Source organism: Bos mutus, unplaced genomic scaffold (assembly GCF_027580195.1).
Source record: "Bos mutus isolate GX-2022 unplaced genomic scaffold, NWIPB_WYAK_1.1 CTG983, whole genome shotgun sequence".
NCBI classification, from domain to species: domain Eukaryota; kingdom Metazoa; phylum Chordata; class Mammalia; order Artiodactyla; family Bovidae; genus Bos; species Bos mutus.
In genome coordinates, this window is record NW_027220458.1 from 675 (window position 1) to 23,879 (window position 23,205).

A 23,205-nucleotide genomic window follows, 5' to 3' on the forward strand; every position below is an offset into this window, starting at 1 on the left:
GTCTGTGACAGAAAAGTAAAGTGCTTATTACACAGTGTGATATATGTCTCAGTAAAGCTGGCGGGGAGAAGGCAATGGCACCCCACTCCAGTACTCTTGCCTGGAAAATCCCATGGATGGAGGAGCCTGGTAGGCTGCAGTCCATGGGGTCGTGAAGAGTCAGACACGACTGAGCGACTTCCCTTTCACTTTTCACTTTCATGCACTGGAGAAGGAAATGGCAGCCCACTCAAGTGTTCTTGCCTGGAGAATCCCAGGGACGGGGAAGCCTGGTGGCTGCCCTCTATGGGGTCGCACAGAGTCGGACACCACTGACGCGACTTAGCAGCAGCAGCAGCAGCAAAGCTGGCGGGAAAGATGAAAATGACCATTTCTCTTCCTGAGTAAAACAATCCATTTTATGTATTATTATTCTCTTTTTCTTAAATTCTCCTTCACCTGATATTAATATGGCTATACATCTTTCTTGTGTTATTGTTTGCACAATGTATCTCTTCCTTTCCTTCTGCTTCCAACCCATCTGCTTTCTCATATTTAAAATGCAACTCTTTTTTAAAATTTACATTTATGTTTTTTTCTTAATTTTTGGCCACATTGCACAGTTTACAGGATCTTAGTTCGCCAACCAGGGAATGAACCCTGACCAACCATGGCCGTGAAAGTGCTGCGTCCTAAATCCTGGACCTCCAGGGAATTCCCTAAAGTTTTTTTTTTTTTTAATAAGATTTTAAAAATATTTTTAAAGTCTTTATTGCTTCTGCTTTATGTTTTGGTGTTTTGGCTGTGAGGCATATGGGATCCTAGTCCCATGACCAGGGACTGAACCTGCACCCCCTGCTTTAAAAGGGAAGTCCTAATCTCTGGACGCCAGGGAAACCCCCTAAAGTACCGCTCTTGTCACAATATATGGTTACCTGTGTTTCCTTCCCACGTGACAATCTATGTGTTTTCACTGGAAACAGGCCCAAGAAGGAACTGCTTATGTTCAAGTTAATACTTCATTTCTTCCTCTGGTTTCTGGTTACATTTTTGTACATTTTTCATGAAAATCCTCTTTTCTGGATGTCTATTATGCTTTAAATGTTTCCTTCAGCATTTGCAGCATTAAAGTCACTTTGTCCACTAGCAATAAATACACGGCTGTAAATGCATTCCACCTTCACGTCCATAGAGGCTCACAGTGCCCCTCGAACCAGCAGATCCTCCAGGGCGTGGAGGGATTCCACACAGCATCTCTCTCCTGTGGTTAGGATGACTCAGCACCAGGGATGTTTTTGTCCAGTAATTAGGAGTTGGAGGCTGGTGTGTTGCTCAGTGTTCTCCTCCAAGTTGTGTCGGATCCCATATCCAAAGTATATGGTAAATCCTAGTAGGGAAATGAGAAGATGAGAAGCAAAAACAGATGCTCTCCTCACTTATAAATGCCCGATAGGCCTCCTCTTATGGAATCTGACACAATTTAGGGGAGAGGTGGTAGGAAGAGGATTGGGTTCAGTCAACCAAGAGGCCTCTTGACTCCAAAAAATCACTTACCAATCCCCATCCAGATGCCAAATAGGACGCCGGTCCAAGTGGTCATGTGCACCATCAGGTAAACTTTCACAAAGATGCTTACCAGTGGGTGGAAAGGCAAAGCATGGACCTGTGGGCAGCATCAGTTCATCCCTGAACACACCCTAGGCATCTGAAAGGGAGATTCTATCCCATGTGGGTGGGACAAGTTCAGTGCCATTCAGGCTGTGTGTTCAGTGCCTACTTAGTGCATGTAAAGCACTGAGTGTGGATCAGGGAAGGGTCCATAGGTTTCAGCAACTCCCCTTCTTTCCTGGTCCAGCAAAGGAAGCTTAGACCTAAAGCACGCAGACCTCCTTCACTCAAGGTGGACACTTTGGGCACATGAGGTCACCTACCCTGAAGTGAAGAGTAGTGGGGTCCTGGGGCTGCCTCCAGATGATGACCGTGACCCCAGTGATGAGCAGCAGCAGCAGCACAGCCACTGTTGTGAGCACGGGGTCTCCAGAGAACACCTGGCTGGGCCACTGGGCCAGGATCAGGCTCAGGATGGTCAGCAGGAGTACTGCAAGGGTCAAGGTGGAGGACAACAGGCTGGACCCGGAAGACAAAGATGTCAGGACCTCGGGTCACACCCTTCCCCAGGCTGCCCACATCAGGAACGGACATCGTATTTCCAAGACTCAATAGACAAATATACATTCCTATCCATCCTGGCAATTTCAGAATATCACCAAAGAGAAGTCCCACTGCTCAGCAAGCAGGAAGGCACATCCATAGACAATCTGGCCAGATTTCCAGGTGGGGATGGTGCTGGGACAGAACCACAGACTCTTTAAAATCCTTGAGGTGTCGGCTTCAAGTACAGAGTCCAAAGACCTTTCTTTGACTATAAGCTCCATCTCAGTTTCTTCCTCTGTTCTTGCTTAAATTCTGGTCTGAGTGATACCTGAATTAGAGGTATGATGGCAACATGAACAGCAATCCCTATTCACCCAACATCACACAGCCGAATCCATCTCTTTTCCCACAAAAGCAGAGCAGGACATTTAGAAGGCACCATGAAGCAGAGAGGATTAGCCCCCATCAATCCCCACAAGCCAAAGACCCCCAGTCAGGGTGGAGTGGAGTCTCACCTGAACACAAGGGCAGAAAAATCGACCACTGCCGGGAGCCGGCATATTGCATATTGAGTGCAGCACTTTCCACAGCATCATCTTTCAGGATCTGGAATAGCTCAACTGGAATTCTATCACTGCTGGGAGCCAGCGTGAGGAACTCCGCCCATGACAAAGGTCATGAGGAAGGAGGCTCGGCATACGCAAAGGCGGGATCGAGCTTCAGGAGTCCCCCTGGAAATTCTCGAGCATCTAGCCCCAAAACCAGAGTCTGCCTACTTTCTGCTTTGTGCTTTCACCTACACCTCTGACTTTACGGGGGGCTGTCCCCCACTACCTCTCTCTGAAAAAAGAGTTAGCTTACAGTTCCAGTTAATAATTCCTGGGTGTGACAGTGTTTAACCTACAAACTCCTTTGGAAATCCTCTAGCCTGCCTGAATAGGTTTTTCCGGCCACATGTGATTGTTCAGAGCCTCCCAACTGTGAGAGGCAGGAGATGTTCTAAACTGTCTAAACACAGATTCTTTTGAGTAGTTAAAAGATTGATTAGAAATTGTATTGGTGAAGGGATTTTCACTTGTTGGGCCAATGTTTGCTGCTAAGTTTCCATATCCCTTACCTGCTGTGTCCCTGGCAGTGTATTGATTAATATAATTGGTGTAAGTAGTAGCTTTAATGTTTGTAACCTGGGACCCTTGAGTTAATTCTTTTTCTTGTTATAGCCCAAAACACCTGTGCTCTGTAGGAATGCAACTTTATCTAATGCTTTTGGAGGGTGGCTCTGACCAATCACCTTTAGAAAAATAAGTTTTCTGAAAAAAAGGTCTTAAAATGTTAACAGGCCTCCGGGCCAGAAGATGATGCAAATCACCTAAGCTTTTGCATATGATAAGTTTGCAGGAAGAAAGCCTGGCTTGCTGCATGACTCTACCCCTCCCCCCATTATCCTCTATGCATAACTTAAGGTATAAAAACTACTTTGGGAAATAAAGTGTGGGCCTTGTTCACCGAAACTTGGTCTCACCATGTCGTTCTTTTTCTTACCTTCTGGCTGAGTTATTCAGCCTCTTTTCTCCACTGAATTTCCTCACTGAGTTATCCTTATTTCAGCCTCTTTTCTTCACTGAATTTTCCTACTGAGCTATCCTCATTCTATTACTCTTTATATCCTTAATTAACGTTTAATTAAGCAATTGTTTCCTGATCCTCGCCGACGCCGTCTCTCCTTCGAATACCCTGAATCAGCCGGGGCTGGACCCCGGCAGGCCACCAAGTTAGCAAGCAGGGACCGAAGTGACATGAGATCCATCAGATCACTGAAATGGAAGAGTAACGCCAAGACCCCTAGAAGGAGGGCATAAACAAGGTGGGGGGATGGAGTGAGAAACAGCTGGAAATATGCAAGCCAAGGAAGATAATCCAAAGGGAGTGGGTTTTGTTTATCTACCTTCAAGGTTTCCAGAAATCATGATGATCCTGATGTGGGTACATGTACGGGTGTTGATCTGGGCAAGGACTCAGAAAAGGAGCCCGTCCTCTGCCATTGTGTAGATCAACCAAGACATGGCAAACATGGGGTGTTCTGGAGGCTGCAAAAGAAAAGAGAGGAGTGAGAACGTGCAGAAGCAGGAGAGACCAGGGCATCCGCTCCCTCGTCTACATGGGGTAAGGTGTCTTTCTCTCTTGTCTCTCAATCCCAAGGGCTGGGATACCCAAGCATCTGACAGTCAACGAGGAGAAAGCCATGCCACTGACCTGGATGAAAGAGCACAGAGGATGCCAACAGCCATGGCATATCTGGCAGGGCCCCACCCAACATGGAGAAAAGCCTGTAGAAAGGGGCTGTCAGGGTGAATTTGGTAGTAGGGCACCATGAGGGTGAGAGCTGCTGAGACACCAAAGTACGCCACAAAGCAGATCAAGACTGAGACCATGATGCTGATGGGATGGACCGCTGGGGATTTGGGGCTTTTTCCCCTGCAGGACTGGAGGAAATACTGGGTCAGGAAACACACCAGAGTGAAAGCACAAAATCCCCTTTACTGTTAAACCTCGAAAAGAAACCCCTATGCCCAAGGGCAGCCCAATCCATGCCCACACCCTGGATGGGACACAGGGTGACCATGTTACCTGTAGTGACAGTGGAATCAAAACCAATAGACATGTGGAAACATAAAGCTGCTCCTCGGAGAATCCCATCAAGGCCAAAAGGCACAAACCCTCCAGAACCCAGAGGGTTGAAGTTATCATGAGAGAAGAAGCAAGAAAGAAGGTGGGTGAGGTGTGTTTGGCCATGTATACTGGATTCCTCCTTAATATGACAAGTCCTGGGCCCCAGAACCTCCTCAACCTGCACCCATTAGGCCAGGTTTCCTTAGGTTAGTTTCTCAGTTGTGTCTGACTTCAAACTCATGGACTGTAGCCCAACAGGATCCTCTGTGCATGGGATCTTTCAGGCAAGAATACTAGAGTGGGGTGCCATTCCCTTCTCCAGGGGATCAGGAAGACCCATGAATTGAACCCTGGTCTCCTGCATTGCTGGAGAAGGCAATGGCACCCCACTCCAGTACTCTTGCCTGGAAAATCCTATGCACAGAGCCTGGTGGGCTGCAGTCCATGGGGTCTCCATAGAGTCAGACATGACTGAAGCAACTTAACAGCAGCAGCAGCTCCTGCATTGCAGGCGCATTCTTTACTGTCTGAGCCACCAGGGAAGCCAGAGATCTCTTCAAGCCTCCACATTCCCAGCTTCAACATCTGGAAGTTCTTGTTTCACGTACTGTTGAAGCCTAGCTTGGAGAATTTTGAGCGTTACTTTGCTAGCGTGTGAGATGAGTGTAATTGTGCAGTAGTTTGAACATTCCTTGGAAATGCCTTTCTTTGATATTGGAATGAAAACTGATCTTTTCCAGTCCTGTGGTCACTGCTGAGTTTTCCAAATTTGCTGGCATACTAAGTGCAGCACATTCACAGCTGTGATTAAGACTATCCCCAAGAAAAGAAAATGCAAAAAGGTTGTCTGAGGAGGCCTTAGAAATAAGTTAGAAAAGAAGAGAAAGGCAAAGGAGAAAAGGAAAGATAATATCCATCTGAATGCAGAGTTCCAAAGAATAGCAAGGAGCGATTAGAAAGCCTTCCTAAGTGATCAATGCAACAAAAAAAAAAAAAAAAGAAGAAGAAGAAGAAAAATAGAATGGGAAAGACTAGAGATCTCTCCAAGAAAACTAGAGATACCAAGGGAACATTTCATGCAAACATGGGTGGGCACAATAAAGGACAGACACAGTATGAAACTAACAGAAGCAGAAGATATTACAAAGAGGTGACAAGAATACACAGAAGAACTGCACCAAAAAAAGATCTTCATGACCCAGATAACCACGATGGTGTGATCACTCACCTAGAGCCAGACATCCTGGAGTGTGAAGTGAACTGGGCCTTGGAAAGCATCACTACGAACAAAGCTTGTGTAGGTGATGGAATTCCAGCTGAGCTTTTCTCCTCCACCAGTTCCTGGAAATTACCCTTCTCCTCTCTGTCTTGATGAATGTGACCACTCCAGATACTCCATTTAAGTGGAATCAAAGAATATTTGTCCTTTCCTTCTGGTTTATTTCACTTAGAGAATGAGTTCATGAGGTTCCTTCATGTTGTAGTATGTGTCAGAATCCCCTTCTTTTTAATGATAAATAATACACTATTATTTGTGCCTGCCACATCGGTTCATCTATTTCTCAGTCAGTGGGCACTTGGATTGCTCTCATGCTTTAGTTATTGTGAATAACGCTGCTATGAACATGAGTGTACAAATATCTCTTCCAGAGTGTGCTTTCAATTCTTCTGGGTATATCATCAGAGGTAGAATTGCTGGACCATGGGTTTCTAAGGTTTTTATCTGTTGGTGATTGATGAATGGAGAAAATGTTCAAATATTGAGAGGAGGTCAATTTGGCTTATACATGGTTCAGCCTGAACTGTGTGTGAACCAAGGTGCATTGTCCAACCCTCACAGCTCATCTACTTTAACCCCTGGGGTAAAGAAGATCTATTTTGAAGATAAGGATGAGTAACTCCCTTCTCATGGGCTTCCCAGGTGGCTCAGTGGTAAAGAATCCGCCTGCCAAGCAGAAGACACCAGTTTGATCCCTGGGTCAGGAAGATCCCCTGGACGAGGATATGGCAACCCACTCCAGTATTCCTGCCTGGAGAATCCCATGGACAAGGGAGCCTGGCAGGCTACAGTCCATGGGGTTGCAAAGGGTGAGACTTGATTTTGTAAACACACACACCACTAAGACAGGCTTACTAATTGATTCTGAAAGAATTAAGAGAATTCTGGCTTTTTCAATTCTAAGAATAAAGAAATCTCTCAGGGGGTTTCCGACTAAGTGGACATGAATTTGAACAAACTCCAGGAGATAGTGAAGGACAGGGAAGCCTGATGTGCTGCAGTCCATGAGGTCACAAAGAGTCTGACATGACTTGGCAATTGAACAACAACAACACGATTCTACAGAAATTCGGTACCTAGTTTTTTCCACATTGTCCAATCTCTCTGTGCCTTAATAACCTCTACCCAATCAGACCCATTGAACAAATGACAAAAGCCGTAAAGGTATAAATGCTTTAAAATATGCGATAGACCAGGCTCCAGCATTAGGCCATCCTAACTATAAATTACCATTTTCACTCTTTGCTCTTGAAGATAGAAGATTCCCCCTGAGCATATTAACTCAGAGACATGGTGACCCATATGGACCCATTGGCTATTCTGCACCCGGAGTTAGATTTGTAACCAAATGCAGGTTCAGCCACTTGCTGCTCAACTGACAATAAATCATGGGGCAAGCTTTCATTGAGAAGAAAGATGCTTTATTCCAAAAAGCCAGTGATCTGAGGAAAAAGTGGACTTGCATCCATGAGAGTTCTGCTCAGCCATGACCATCTTTAAAGGGAAACAATCTCAGTTAATCATTAAGGGAGGAAGTCACGGTCATTTTTCCATTGGTGCAAGCCTGCTGACTTCCTCTATTTTCTCCAGGACACTGTCTTGCTCGAGTGACCCACCTGCAATCGGAGATTCTCTTGCCTGTGTGGTCCACCTGCATTTTAATAAGGGGAAGCGAGGGGAGGAAGTCAGTCATTCTTAAACCAATTTTTTTTTTTTTTGGCTACACCATTGGGCATGCAGTGCATTGTTCCCCAACCAGGGGTTGAACCCATGCCCTCTGCACTGGGAGCGTGGAGTCTTAGCCACTGGACTGCCAGGGAAGTCCCTGGAGTATAACTCTTCATATAATTCATCCTCACCTGAGTTTCCTTCCAATGGGGCAGTCTCTGTGTTCTTGTTAGAAATAAGTACAAGAAGGTGTTTCTAATGTGCCCATAATAATTTATTTCTTCCTCTAGTTGCTGCTTACATTGTGGTACTTTGTTTGTGAAAATTCATCTTGCTGCACACTTATGAAGTATGCACTTATAAGTATGTATAGTATGCTTTTAAAAGTTTACCGAAAATTGCACAATGGTCCAGTCACTTTCTCCACAAGCAACAAATACAGGGCTTTAGATGCCTCCACCTTCACACTCCACCGAGGCTCACAGTGTCCCTTGCACCAGCAGATCCTCCAGGGCATGGAGGGATTCCAGGCAGCATCTACCTCCTGTGGTTAAGATGACTCAGCACCAGGGATGTTTTTGTCAAGAGTCTGGGAGGTGGAGGCTGGTGGCTGGTGGCTGTTGATGATTGTTCCCTGACAGGCTGTGTCGGATCCCATATCCAAAGTATATGAGAAATCCTAGTAGGGAAATGAGACGATAAGAAGGAAATGTAGGTGCTCACCTCATTTACAAATGCCCAGTAGACCTTCTATGGCATCTGATACAGTATGGGGAGAAATCGTAGGAAGATGTTGGGTTCAGTCATTCAAGAAACCTCTTTATTCCAGAAAGCAACTTACCAAAGGCATTCCAGATGCCAAACAGGGCCCAGGCCCCAGAGGTCATCTGCATCATCAGGTAAACATTCACGAAGATGCTGACCAGTGGGAGGACAGGCAGAGCAGGGACCTGTGGGCAGAGTCAGTTCATCACTGAACACAGCCCAGATGTCTGAAAGGGAGACCCTACCCCACGTGGGTGGGAGACTCCTGTCCTCCTCAGGCTTTGCATTCAGTGCCTACTGAGATTGTGTATGCAAAGCCCTGAGTGTGGATCAGGGAAGAGTCCATTGGTTTCAGTAACTCCCCTCATTCCCTGTCCAGGAAAGGATATTTTGCCATCAAAGGACACAGACTTCATTCACCCAAGGTGGACACTTTGGACACATGAGCTCACTTACCCTGAATGGAAGAGGAGAGGGGTCCTGGGGCTGCCTCCAGATGATGATCGTGATCCCAGTGGTGAGCAGCAGCAGCAGCACAGCCACTGTTGTGAGCACGGGGTCTCCAGAGAACACCTGGCTGGGCCACTGGACCAGGATCAGGCTCAGGATGGTCAGCAGAAGAACTGCAAGGATCAAGGAGGAGAAGAACAGGCTGGACCCAGAAAACAAAGATGTCAGGACCTCGGGTAACATCCCTCCCTGAAACCACCAAGTATCAGGAAAGGCCATCATATCTTCAAGACTCCTCCACTGACAAAATACACACACTCACTCCATCCTGTCAATTTCAAAATATGACCAAAGAGACTTCCCAGTGCTCACCAAGCAGGAAGGCACATCCATAGACAATCTGGGCAGATTTCTGGGTGGGGGTGGTGCTGATAGGCAACCACAGACTCTTTAGAGTCTTTGAGCTTCCTGCTTCAGGTTCAGAGTCCAAAGGATTTTCCTTGACTAGAGGCTTCATCTGAATTTTGTCTTCAATTTTCTCATTCTTCCTTAAATTCCAGTCTGGCTGGTACCTGAATTCAAGATATTATAGGAATATTAAGAGCAGTCCCTACTCATTCAAAAACAGACATCCTAATGCACCACTTTCCTGCCTTAGGCAGAGCAGGAGTTTAGAAGGCCAAAGGAGGTGGCCAGTGGGGGCTGGGGGGGTGGGGTGGGGTGGTGAGGCCAAGATGGCAGAGGAATAGGATGGGGAGACCACTTTCTCTGCCACAAATTCATTGAAAGAACATTTGAACACTGAGCAAACTCCACAAAACAAATTCTGAATGCTGGCAGAGGACATCAGCCACCCAGAAAAGCAGCTCTTTGTCTTCAAAGGGAGGTAGGACCAAATATAAAAGATAAAAAGAGAGACAAAATAGTTAGGGACAGAGATCTGCCCCAGGAAGGGATTCTTAAAAGAGAAGTTTCCAAACACCAGGAAACCCTCTCACCGGTGGGTCTGTGGGGGAGGTTTGGAATCTCAGAGGGCAACAAAACCTAGAGGAAAAATAAATAAAACCCACATGTTATGTCCCTAATGGCAACTCCCAGCTGAGAAGTATCCCAGATGCTTTCCTCCGCCACCAGCAAGGGGCGGGGGGGGGTGTGTGTGGCAGTGAATGGGGAGGAGCAGGCTGCATTGTTTAGGGTAAGGACCAGGCCTGAATGCCTTGAGGGCAATCTGAGGGAGCTAACATGAGATACTAACCTAAACTGTGGGATAGCCAGAGAGACAGAGAGGGAAAAAGGGAGAGAGAGAGAATATCCTGCGAAAAGCCCGAACCTAAGGCACTGCCGGCCTGCTCACAGAACAAAGGACTGAGCAAATACCAGAGGAGAGCTAGCTGGCTGTGGATCCGGCCATCCCCAGCTGGAGGCAGGTGGGGGGCAGCCAGAGCCGGAAAGAGGCAATCTCAGCCCCAGAGAGGGCATCCCCTACCAAACTGCGAAAAGGCTTCCAGTTTCTAACCAAGACTTTCTGAGATTCTCCGAGGTTAACATCCACCAGGAGGGTTGCAGCCAGAGATCAGCTCCCCAGAAAAGACACACCACACACCGGAGATGGGCGTGCCCCAGAAACAGAGAGGCTAGGACCTGGGAGGTGATAAGATGCACCACACCTTAGGAGAGTGTGCTCGCCAAGCACCTGGTCACCTGAGCTGCTCGGATCACGGATGGGCACAAAACGTGGGCCCAACCAAGTCTGTGCCTTTATGGAGTACCCGAGAAGCTGAACCTGAGCAGCTTAGACCTGGGAAGTGCATGCAATCCAGGGCCCGCTCCCTGCACAGCAACCTGAAGCCTGAGCAGTGTAGACTGGGAAAGCACACACGCTGTGAGCAGGGGCAAACCCAGTGTGGCTGAGACACTGTGAGCACTCCCCACACAGGCCAGGGATATTTGTTTGCAGTGTTCCTCCCTCCCCACAGCACGACTGAACAAGTGAGCCTAAACAAGAGACCACCTTCACCCCCTTGTGTCAGGTCAGAAATTACACACTGAAGAGACCTGCAAACACAAGAAGCCAAATAAACACAGGGAACCGCTTTGAAAGTGACAGGTGCAACAGATTAAAATCCCTGTAGTTAACACCGACTACACTGGAAGGGGCCTATACATCTTGAGAAGTATAAGCTGGAACAAGGAACTATCTGGAATTGAACTGACCCCACACTGCCTGCAACAGCTCCAGAGAAACTCCAAGATATATTTTTACTATTACTACTATCATTTTTTTAATTAAAAAATTTTTTCATTTTTTAAATTCCTCTATTACTCCTTTAATTTTTATTTTTATAACCAACTATTACATTGCCCAAAAAAAAGACCCTATTTTTAAAGCAATCTTCATATATATTTCTCATACATTTTGTGATTTTTAAAAAATAATATTGTATTTTTGAGAGTCTAACCTCTACTCTAGCTTTTTAATCTTTGCTTTATGGTATTTGTTATCAATTTTGTACATTTAAGAATCCAATCTTCAGTAAAGATTTTTACTTAGGAGTGTGATTACTGGCTTGATTACTCTCTCCCCCTTTTGACTCTCCTTTTTCTTCCCCAGGTCACCTCTATCTCCTCTCTCCCGTTTCTCTCCTCCTCACCCAACTCTGTAAATCTCTGTGTGTGTTCCAGGCTGTTGAGAACACTTAGGGAACAGAATACGGCCTAGATCTATCTCTCTCCTTTTGATTCCCCCCTTTCTCCTCCTGCTCACCTCTATTTCCTTCCTCCCTCTCCTCTTCTTTATGTAACTCCATGAACCTCTCTGAGGGTTCGAGACTGTGGAGAGCACATCAGATCAGATCAGTCGCTCAGTCGTGTCTGACTCTTTGCGACCCCATGAATCACAGCACGCCAGGCCTCCCTGTCCATCACCAACTTGAGTTCACTCAGACTCACGTCCATCAAGTCAGCGATGCCATCCAGCCATCTCATCCTCTGTCGTCCCCTTCTCCTCCTGCCCCCAATCCCTCCCAGCATCAGAGTCTTTTCCAATGAGTCAACTCTTCCCATGAGGTGGCCAAAGTACTGGAGTTTCAGCTTTAGCATCATTCCTTCCAAAGAAATCCCAGGGCTGATCTCCTTCAGGATGGACTGTTGGATCTCCTTGCAGTCCAAGGGACTCTCATGAGTCTTTCCAATACCACACTTCAAAGTATCAATTCTGGATGGCTCAGCCTTCTTCACAGTCCAACTCTCACATCCATACATGGCCACAGGAAAAACCATAGCCTTGACTAGACAAAGTTTTGTTGACAAAGTAATGTCTCTGCTTTTGAATATGCTATCTAGGTTGGTCATAACTTTCTTTCCAAGGAGTAAGCGTCTTTTAATTTCATGGCTGCAGTCACCATCTGTAGTGATTTTGGAACCCAGAAAAATAAAGTCTGACACTATTTTCACTGTTTCCCCATCTATTTCCCATGAAGTGATGGGACCGGATGCCATGATCTTCGTTTTCTGAATGCTGAACTTTAAGCCAACTTTTTCACTCTCCACTTTCACTTTCATCAAGAGGCTTTTTAGTTCCTCTTCACTTTCTGCCATAACGGTGGTGTCATCTGCATATCTGAGATTATTGATATTTCTCCCGCCAATCTTGATTCCAGCTTGTTTTCTTCCAGTCCAGCGTTTCTCATGATGTACTCTGCATATAAGTTAAATAAACAGGGTGACAATATACAGCCTTGACGAACTCCTTTTCATATTTGGAACCAGTCTGTTGTTCCATGTCCAGTTCTAACTGTTGCTTCCTGACCTGCATACAAATTTCTCAAGAGGCAGATCAGGTGGTCTGGTATTCCCATCTCCTTCAGAATTTTCCAGTTTATTCTGATGCACACAGTCAAAGGCTTTGGCATAGTCAATAAATCAGAAATAAATGCTTTTCTGGAACTCTCTTGCTTTTTCCATGATCCAGCGGATGTTGCCAATTTCATCTCTGGTTCCTCTGCCTTTCCTAAAACCAGCTTGAACATCAGGAAGTTCATGATTCACACATTGCTGAAGCCTGGCTTCGAGAATTTTGAGCATTATTTTACTAGCATGCGAGATGAGTGCAGTTGTGCGGTAGTTTGAGCATTCTTTGGCATTGCCTTTCTTTGGGAATTGGAATGAAAACTGAGCATTTCTAGTCCTGTGGCCACTGCTGAGTTTTCCAAATGTGCTGGCATATTGCGTGCAGCACTTTCACAGCATCATCTTTCAGGATTTGGAATAGCTCAACTAGAATTCCATTATCTCCACTAGCTTTGTTCTTAGTGATGCTTCCTAAGACCCACTTGACTTCACATTCCAGGAATGTGGAGAGCACATAGGGAATTGATACTGGCTAGATAGCTCTCTCCCCTTCTGATTCCCCCTCTTCTCCTTCTTGTCACCTCTATCTCCTTCCTCCCTCTTCTCTTCTCTGTGTAACTCTGTGAACCTCTCTGAGGGTTCCAGACTGTGGAGAACACATAGGGAATTGTTTACTGGCTAGCTTGCTCTCTCCCCTTTTGATTCCCCCTCTTCTCCTCCTAGTCACCTCTATCTCCGTCCTCCCTCTTCTCTTCTCCATGTAACTCTGTGAACCTCTCTGGGTGTCCCTCACTGTGGAGAATCTTTTCACCGTTAACCTAGAAGTTTTATCATCAGTGCTGTATGGATGGAGAAGTCTTGAGGCTACTGTAAGAATAAGACTGAAAACCAGAGGCAGGAGGCTTAAGCCCCAAACCTGAGAACACCAGAGAACTCCTGACTCCAGGGAACATTCATTGGTAAGAGATCATCCAAAAGCCTCCATACCTACACTGAAACCAAGCACCACCCAAGAGCCAAAAAGTTCCAGAGCATACATACCATGCATATTCTCCAGCAATGCAGGAACATAGCCCTGAGCATGGGTGTACAGGCTGCCCAAAGTCACACCAAACCCATAGACATCTCAAAACTCACTACTGGACACTTCATTACACTCCAGACAGAAGAAATCCAGCTCCACCCACCAGAACACTGACACAAGCTTCCCTAACCAGGAAACCTTGAGAAGTTGCCTGTCCAACCCTACCCACAGAGAGGAACCTCCACAATAAAGAGGAACAACAAACTGCCAGAATACAGAAAGGCCACCACAAACACAGCAATCTAAATAAGATTAAAAGGCAGAGAAATACTCAGCAGGTAAAGGAACATGATAAAAGCCCACCAAACCAAACCACAGAGGAGGAAATAGGGAGTCTACCTGAAAAAGAATTCAGAAAAGTGATAGTGAAAATGAACCAAAATCCTGAAAACAAAATGGTGTTACAGATAAGTAGCCTGGAGACAGGATTGAGAAGATGCAAGAAATGTTTAACAAGAACCTAAAAGAAGTATAAGAGTCAATCAATAATGAATAATGCAATAAATGAGATTAAAAACAACTCTGGAGGGAACCAACAGTAGTTTAACCGAGGCAGAAGATAGGATAAGTGAGGTAGAAGATAGAATGGTAGAAATAAATGAAGCACAGAGGAAAAAAGAATTAAAAGAAATGAGGACAACCTCAGGGACCTCTGGGACAATGTGAAAGTCCCCAACAGTCGAATGATGGGAGTCCCAGAAGAAGAAGACAAAAAGAAGGCCGTGAGAAAATACTTAAAAAGATAATAGTTGAAAACTTTCCTAAAATGGAGAAAGAAATAGTCACCCAAGTCCAAGAAACCCAGAGAGTCTCAAAGAGGATAAACCCAAGGTGAAACACCCCAAGACACATACTAATCAAATTAACAAAGATCAAACACAAAAAATAAATATCAAAAGCAGTAAGGAAAAAACAACAAATAACACACAAGGGGATTCCCATAACAATAACAGCTGATCTTTCAATAGAAACTCTTCAGGCCAGAAGGGAATGGCAGGACATACTTAAACTGATGAAAGAGAAAAACCTAAAACCCAGATGACTGTACCCAGCAAGGATCTCATTCAAATATGAAGGAGAAATCAAAAGCTTTACACACAAGCAAAAGCTGAGAAATTCAGCACCACCAAACCATCTCTTCAACAAATGCTAAAGGATCTTCTCTAGACAGGAAACACAGAAACGGTTTATAAACTCGAACCCAAAACAACAAAGTAAATGGCAACGGGATCATACTTATCAATAATTACCCTAAATGTAAATGGGTTGAATGTCCCAGCCAAAAGACAAAGACTGGCTGAATGGATACAAAAGAAGACCCCTATATATGCTGTCTACAATAGACCCACCTAAAAACAAGGGACACATACAGGCTGAAAGTGAAGGGCTGGAAAAAGATATTTCACGTAAATGGAAACCAAAAAAAAAAAAAAGCAGGAGTAGTGATATTCATATCAGATAAAAAAGACTTTAAAAAAGGCTATGAAAAGAGACAAAGAAGGACACTACATAATGATCAAAGGGTCAATGCAAGAAGAAGATATAACAATTATAAATATATATGCATCCAACATAGGCTCACCGCAATATGTAACGCAAATGCTAACAAGCATGAAAGGGGAAATTAACACTAACACAATAATAGTGGGAGGCCTTAATACCCCACTCACACCTATGGATAGACCAACTAAACAGAAAATTAACAAGGAAACACAGACTTAAATAACACAATGGACTACTTAGGCCTAATTGATATCTATAGGACATTTCACCCCAAAACAATGAATTTCACCCTTTTCTCAAGTTCACACGGAACCTTCTTGAGGATAGATCACATCCTGGGCCATAAATCTAGCCCTGGTAAATTCAAAAAAATTGAAATCATTCTATGCATCTTTTCTGACCACAATACAGTAAGATTAGATGTCAATTACAGGAAAAAAAATTTTTTTAATTCCAACATACAGAGGCTAAACAATACACTTCTGAATAACCAACAAATCATAGAAAAAATAAAAAAGAAATCAAATATGCATAGAAATGACTGAAAATGAAATCACAACAACCCCAAACCTATGGGACACTGTAAAAGCAGTGCTAAGGGGAAGGGTCATAGCAAGACAGGCTCACCTCAAGACACAAGAAAAAAGTCAAATAAATAACCTAACTCTACACCTAAAGCAACTAGAAAAGAAAGAAATTAAGAACTCCAGGGTTAGTAGAACGAAAGACATCTTAAAAATTAGGGCAGAAATAAATGCAAAAGAAACAAAGGAGATCATAGCCAAAATCAATAAAGCTAAAAGCTGCTTCTTTGAGAAGATAAATAACATTGACAAAATATTAGCCAGACTCATCAAGAAACAAAGACAGAAGAATCAAATCAACACAATTAGAAATGAAAATGGAGAAATCGCTACAGACAATACAGAAATATAAAGGATCATAAGAGACTACTATCAGCAATTATATGCCAATAAGATGGACAGCATGGAAGAAATGGGCAAATTCTTAGAAAAGTATAACTTTCCAAAAGTGAACCAGAAAGAAATAGAAAATCTTAACAGACCCATCACAAGCACGGAAATCGAAACTATAATCAGAAATCTTCCAGCAAACAAAAGCCCAGATGGCTTCACAGCTGAATTCTACCAAAAATTTAAAGAAGAGCTAACACCTATCCTTGGAGAAGGCAATGGCACCCCACTCCAGTACTCTTGCCTGGAAAATCCCATGGATGGAGAAGCCTGGTAGGCTGAAGTCCATGGGGTCGCTAAGAGTCCGGCACGACTGAGCGACTTCACTTTCACTTTTCACTTTCATGCATTGAAGAAGGAAATGGCAACCCACTCCAGAATTCTTGCCTGGAGAATCCCAGGGACAGAGGAGCCTAGGGGGCTGTCGTCTATGGGTCGCACAGAGTTGGACACGACTGAAGCAACTTAGCAGCAGCAGAAGCAGCAGCAACACCTATCCTACTCAAACTCTTCCAGAAAATTGCAGAGGAAGGTAAACTGCCAAAGTCATTCTATGAGGCCAACATCACCCTAATACCAAAACCAGACAAAGATGCCACAAAAAAAGAAAACTGCAGGCCAATATCACTGATTAATATAGATGTAAAAATCCTTAACAAAATGCTAGCAAACAGAATCTAACAACATATTTAAAAGATCATACACCATGACCAAGTGGGCTTTATACCAAGAATGCAAGCATTCTTTAATATCCACAAATCAATCAATGAAATACACCACATTACAAATTAAAAGATAAAAACCATATGATTCTCTCAACAGATGCAGAGAAAGCCTTTGACAAAATTCAACATCCATTTATGATTAAAAAAAAAAAAAAACTCTCCAGAAAACAGGAAGAGAAGGTGCATACCTCAACATAATAAAAGGTATATATGACAAACCCAAAGCAAACATTATCCTCAATGGGGAAAAATTAAAAGCATTTCCCCTAAAGTCAGGAACATGGCAAGGGTGCCCATTCTCACCACTACTATTCAACATAGTTTTGGAAGTTTTGGCCAAGGCAATCAGAGCAGAAAAAGAAATAAAAGAAATCCAGATTGGAAAAGAAGAATTAAAACTCTCACTGTTTGCAGATGACATGATCCTCCACATAGAAAACCCTAAAGACTCTACCAGAAAATTACTGGAGCTAATCAATGACTATAGTAAAGTTGCAGGATATAAAATTAACACACAGAAATCCCTTGCATTCCTATACACTAACAATGAGAAAACAGAAAGAGAAATTAAGGAAACAATTCCATTCACCATTGCAACGAAAAGAATAAAATACTTAGGAATGTATCTACCTAAAGAAACAAAAGACCTATATATAGAAAACTATAAAACACCAATGAAAGAAATCAAAGAGGACATAAATAGATGGAAAAATATACCATGTTCATAGATTGCAAGAATAAATATAGTGAAAATGAGTATACTACACAAAGCAATCTATAGATTCAATGCAATCCCTATCAAGCTACCAACAGTTATTTCACAGAACTAGAACAAATAATTTCACAATTTTTTGGAAATACAAAAACCTCAAATAGCCAAAGCCATCCTCAGAAAGAAGAACGGAACTGGAGGAATCAACCTGCCTGACATCAGACTATACTACAAAGCTACAGTCATCAAGACAGTATGGTACTGGCACAAAGACAGAAATATAGATCAATGGAACAAAATGGAAAGCCCGGAGATAAATCCACACACCTATGGACAGCTTATCTTTGACAAAGGAGGCAAGAATATACAATGGAGGAAATACGATCTCTTTAACAAGTGGTGCTGGGAAAACTGGTCAACCACTAGTAAAAGAATGAAATTAATGGCTGAGTATAACTCCATTGTGTATATGTACCACAGCTTTCTTATCCATTCCTCTGCTGATGGACATCTAGGTTGCTTCCATGTCCTGGCTATTACAATGAACATTGGGGTACACGTGTCTCTTTCCCTTCTGGTTTCCTCAGTGTGTATGCCCAGCAGTGGGATTGCTGGACCATAAGGCAGTTCTATTTCCAGTTTTTTAAGGAATCTCCACACTGTTCTCCATAGTGGCTGTACTAGTTTGCATTCCCACCAACAGTGTAAGAGGGTTCCCTTTTCTCCACACCCTCTCCAGCATTTATTGCTTGTAGAATTTTGGATAGCAGCCATTCTGACTGGCATAAAAAGAATACATTTGAATCAGTTCTAATGAGGTGGATGAAACTAGAACCTCTTATACAGAGTGAAGTAAGCCAGAAAGAAAAACATCAGTACAGTATACTAACTCATATATATGGAATTTAGAAAGATGGTAACAATAACCCTAAATGAGACAGCAAAAGAGACACTGATGTATATAAGTCTTATGGACTCTGTGGGAGAGGGAGAGGGTGGGAGATTTGGGAGAATGGCATTGAAACATGTAGAATATCATGTATGAAACGAAGTCGCCAGTCCAGGTTCGATGCACGGTACTGGATGCTTGGGGCTGGTGCACTGGGACGACCCAGAGGGAGGGTATGGGGAGGGAGGAAGGTTCAGGATGGGGAACACAGGTATACCTGTGGCGGATTCCGATATTTGCAAAACTAATACAATATTGTAAAGTTTAAAAATAAAATAAAAAAAAAAAAGAATGAAATTAGAACACTTTCTAAGACCATACACAAAAATAAACTCAAAATGGATTAAAGATCTAAATGTAAGACTAGAAAATATAAAACTCCTAGAGGAAAACTTAGGCAAAACACTCTCCGACATAAATCACAGCAGGATCCTCTATGACCCACCTCCCAAAGTAATGGAAATAAAAGGAAACATAAACAAATGAAACCTAATTAAACTGAAAAGTTTTTGCACAACAAAGGAAACCATAAGCAAGGTGAAAAGACAGCTTTCAGAATTGGGGAAAAGAATAGCAAACAAAGCAACTGACAAAGAATTAATCTCAAAAATGTACAAGCAGCTCCTGCAGCTCAATTCCAGAAAAATAAATGGCCCAATCAAAAAATGGGTCAAAAAACTAAACAGACATTTCTCCAAAGAAGACATACAGATGGCTAACAAACACATGAAAAGATGCTCAACATCACTTATTATCAGAGAAATGCAAATCAAAACCACAATGAGGTACCAACTCACGCTGGTCAGAATGGCTGCTATCCAAAAATCCACAAACAATAAATGCTGGAGAGGGTGTGGAGAAAAGGGAACCCTCTTACACTGTTGGGGGAATGCAAACTAGTACAGCTACTATGGAGAACAGTGTGGAGATTCATTAAAACCCTGGAAATTGAACTGCCATAGGACCCAGCAATCCCACTGCTGGGCATACACACTGAGGAAACCAGAATTGAAAGAGACACATGTACCCCAATGTTCATCACAACACTGTTTATAATAGCCAGGACATGGAAGCAACCTAGATGTCCATCAGCAGACAAATGTATAAGAATGCTTTGGTACATATACACAATGGAATATTATGCAGCCATTGAAAAGAATACATTTGAATCAGTTCTAATGAGGTGGATGAAGCTGGAGCCTATTATACAGAGTGAAGTAAGGCAGAAAGAAAAACAGCAATACAGTATACTAATACATATATATGGAATTTAGAAAGATGGTAACAATAACCCTATATGAGAGACAGCAAAAGAGACACAGATGTATAGCAGAGTCTTTTGGACTCTGTGGGAGAAGACGAGAGTGGGATGATCTGAGAGAATAGCATTGAAACACGTACATTATCATATGTGAAACAGATCACCAGTCCAGGTTCGATGCATGAGATAGGGTGCTCAGGGTTGGTGCACTGGGATGACCCAGAGGGATGGGATGGGGCGGGAGGTGGGAGGGTGTTCAGGATAGGGAATATGTGTAAACCCATGGCTGATTCATGTCAATGTATGGCAAAAACCACTCCAATATTGTAAAGTAATTAGCCTCCAAAAAAAAAAAAACAACTTGAAGAGGATGAACTGCCATTGAGTCTTTAGGAACGTAAGTGCCCCAGTCAGGGTGCAGTGGAATCTCACCTGAGGACAAGGACAAAAAACGCCACCAAGGAATAAACCAGCAGGTGTCCAATCGACATGAGCTCCACCAGATTACTGAACTCAAAGAGCAATGCCATGATCCCTAGAATGAGGGCACAAACGAGGTGGGGGTCGGCAGTGAAAAACCACTGGACATACCCAGATAAGGAATGGGATCAAAGGAGGAGTGGGTTCTGTTGCTCACCTGCAAGAATTCCAGAGGACACGGTGGCCATGATGGGGGTCTTCATGAGGGCATGGGTCCGGGCAAGTCCTCGGAAAAGGAGCCCGTCCTCTGCCATTTCCTGGATCACCTGAGGCACGGGGAACAAGGAGCTCTGCAGTCTGGAAGGGATGGTGGGAACACAGGTGGGGATGTTGAGAAGGAGGAGAGACCAGGGCTCTGGCTCTCTAGTCTACATGGGGTAAGGGGTCTTTCCCTCTCTTGTCTCAATCCCCAGGGCTGAAACACCTGAGCATCTGAACAGTTCATGGAGAGAAGGCCTTGACACTGACCTGTATAAAAGAAAACAGAGGATGCCAACAGCCACGACATATCTGGCAGGGCCCCACCCAACATGGAGGAAAGCCTGCGGAAAGGGGCTGTCAGGCTGAATCTGGTAGTAGGGCACCATGAGGGTGAGAGTCGCTGAGACACCAAAATATGCCAAAAAGCAGATGAAGACTGTGGACATGATGCTGATGGGGATGGAGCGATGAGGATTTGGGACTTCTTCCCCTGCAGGGTGGGTGAACATCTCGGGTTAGGAAAACACTGATGGCACAGCACAAAATCCACTTTCCTCTTGAACTTTCAAAAGGTTTTCAAAATCTTCTATCAACCCCTATGCCCAAGGGCAGCCCAATCCCCTGATGGGACACACAATGACCCAGTTACATTTAGTGACAATGTCATCAAAACCCACAAACGAGTAGAAACATAGAGCTGCTCCATGGAGAATTCCATCATAGTCGAAGGGCACAAACCCTCCAGAACCCAGAGGGCCCAAGCTACAGTGAGAGAAGAGGCAAGAAAGACCATGAGAGAGGTGCGTTCAGTCATCTCTACAGGACTTCACAGTTAATGCCACAAGCCCTGGGCTCCAGGACCTCGTTATCCAGATCCACCAGCCCAGATCTCTTTAGTCCCCGCCAGATTCCCAGCTTTGCACCAGCCCCAACAAGCATGACAAGGACCAGGAGCACCCTCCTGACCTATAGATGTCACTGGATTCAGACGTGTTCAATGTGTAGTCCTGTTCCGTGAGCTTCCAGTTGTGCAGGTCTCCCTTAATGAAGCCAGAGAGGATGATGAAGCTGAGAACCAAAAGGTTGATGCCTGTGGATATTTTTCCAACCAGGACTGACTCACGAACTCCCAGAACCAGTACTCCTGTGGGAAAGATGGAATATGAGACATTCCAAGATAGCCAAATCAAATCCATAGACATAGAAAGCAGACTAGTAGTTGCCAGAGGTTAGGGGGCTGTGAGATTAAGATGGATAGTCTGTCTTTGCTCGCTGGGTACTGGGTTTCATTTTGCTATAATGAAGGATTTTGAAGCTAGATGAAGGTGATTGTTATATGTCTTGAATGCCCTAAGTACCACTGAATTGCATACTTTAACATGGTTAGTTTCTTACTGTGGCCATTATCATATAATATGGGCTCAGTCACTCAGTCGTGTCCGACCCTTGACCCATGGACTGTGGCCTGCCAGGCTCCTCTGTCCATGGAATTTTCCAGGCAAGATTACTGTAATGGGTTGCCATTTCCTACTCCAGTCACATAATATACACATCTATCAAATCATCATGATGTTCACCTTCAGCTTACATAATGTTGTATGTCAAGTATATATCAATAAGGCTAAGGAAAAATAATAAAATGGCTAATTTTATGCTATGTTAATTTCCTCCCAATTGAAAAAAGTCTCAGTAGAGAGGAAGAAACTTGTCACTCTAAGTAAATGATTCTCAGCTGGGGGTGATTTGGGTCCCCAAGGGACATTTGGCAATGTCTGGAGACATCCCGATTGTCACAATTTGGGAAATATGAATCACAGGTGTTTAGTGAATGAAGTCCAAAGATGCTACACACCTGACAGTGATTGATTAAGAAAATCCTGCAGTGCCTGCATCACGCCCCAACACCAAAGGCTGTTTCAGCCTGGAAGGTCAGTAATGCCAAGGGTGGGAAACAATGCTCTACATCTTGACTTCTTGCTTTCGTATCACAGACCCTAATTTCTAGTTCCCACAGTTCCTCCACCTCACACCTTTCCCACCCTAGTTCCCCCACTGCCCCACATCCCAGTTTTCCCTTCCTAACTTGGACCCCTGTCTCACCTGTAAGCAACAGCACCAGGGATAGGGCGACAAAGTCCGGGTACTTGGCCAGATAGTAGGGCATATATGGAGAGAAAGTTCCCTCTAAGGCCTGAAAGATGTGGTTCCCAATCAGGCTGTCGAAGGCGATGCTCCAGGCCCTGGCCACGCTGCCCGTGACTGCAGCAGAATGAGAAGGAACATTCATTGACAAATATAAATTGCACCCCCGTATAAACCAAGACCCCTTCGTGGATCACAGCCTTGTCATGGTGAAGGGCTAGCATAGCTCAATAAAACTATGAGCCATGCCATGCAGGACCACTCAAGACGGACGGGTCACAGTGAAGAGTTCTGACAAAGCATGGGCCACTGGAGAAGGAAATGGCAACCCACTCCAGTATTCTTGCCAGGAGGACCCCA

The 23,205-nt window shown here is 44.1% G+C and overlaps 1 protein-coding gene and 1 long non-coding RNA gene across 4 annotated transcripts; both read right to left on the reverse strand.

The window, feature by feature from the left end:
- Positions 1-805: 805 nt before the first annotated feature.
- LOC138987187 (uncharacterized) lies at positions 806-3,340 on the reverse strand. Its single transcript, XR_011463587.1, has 3 exons — positions 2,649-3,340; positions 1,911-2,461; positions 806-1,366 (listed from the first exon to the last, which is right to left on the reverse strand). It is a non-coding gene; the product is annotated as an uncharacterized lncRNA (long non-coding RNA).
- A 220-nt stretch (positions 3,341-3,560) lies between these two features.
- LOC102275705 (cationic amino acid transporter 3-like) lies at positions 3,561-23,190 on the reverse strand. 3 transcript variants are annotated; one of them, XR_011463589.1, is made up of 13 exons: positions 22,804-23,190; positions 21,670-21,847; positions 21,353-21,465; positions 20,971-21,193; positions 20,660-20,799; positions 20,455-20,557; positions 9,338-9,537; positions 8,972-9,138; positions 8,592-8,700; positions 7,942-8,429; positions 6,032-7,733; positions 4,079-4,220; positions 3,562-3,975 (listed from the first exon to the last, which is right to left on the reverse strand). XR_011463589.1 is itself a non-coding variant. In XM_070367065.1 (10 exons), exons 1-10 carry the CDS (start codon positions 22,988-22,990, stop codon positions 8,332-8,334), a joined length of 1,518 nt encoding a protein of 505 aa, XP_070223166.1. In that variant the 5' UTR covers positions 22,991-23,190; the 3' UTR covers positions 5,798-8,331. The 3 variants fall into 3 exon arrangements, 1 of the variants encoding a protein (XP_070223166.1); XR_011463588.1 differs by having other exon boundaries at positions 3,561-3,975; positions 6,032-8,429; XM_070367065.1 differs by lacking the exons at positions 3,562-3,975; positions 4,079-4,220 and having other exon boundaries at positions 5,798-8,429.
- Between the last annotated feature and the right edge of the window lie 15 nt (positions 23,191-23,205).

Excerpts from the sequence above, each read along its gene's own strand:
- LOC102275705 (XM_070367065.1), bottom strand. The coding sequence starts at position 22,990 with ATGAATGTTCCTTCTCATTCTGCTGCAGTCACGGGCAGCGTGGCCAGG. Across the intron at positions 21,848-22,803 it reads CCTGGTGCTGTTGCTTACAG|GAGTACTGGTTCTGGGAGTT; the intron begins GTGAGACAGGGG and ends TCTTTCCCACAG. Across the intron at positions 8,701-8,971 it reads CCTCTCCTCTTCCATTCAGG|GTCCCTGCTCTGCCTGTCCT; the intron begins GTAAGTGAGCTC and ends CTCTGCCCACAG.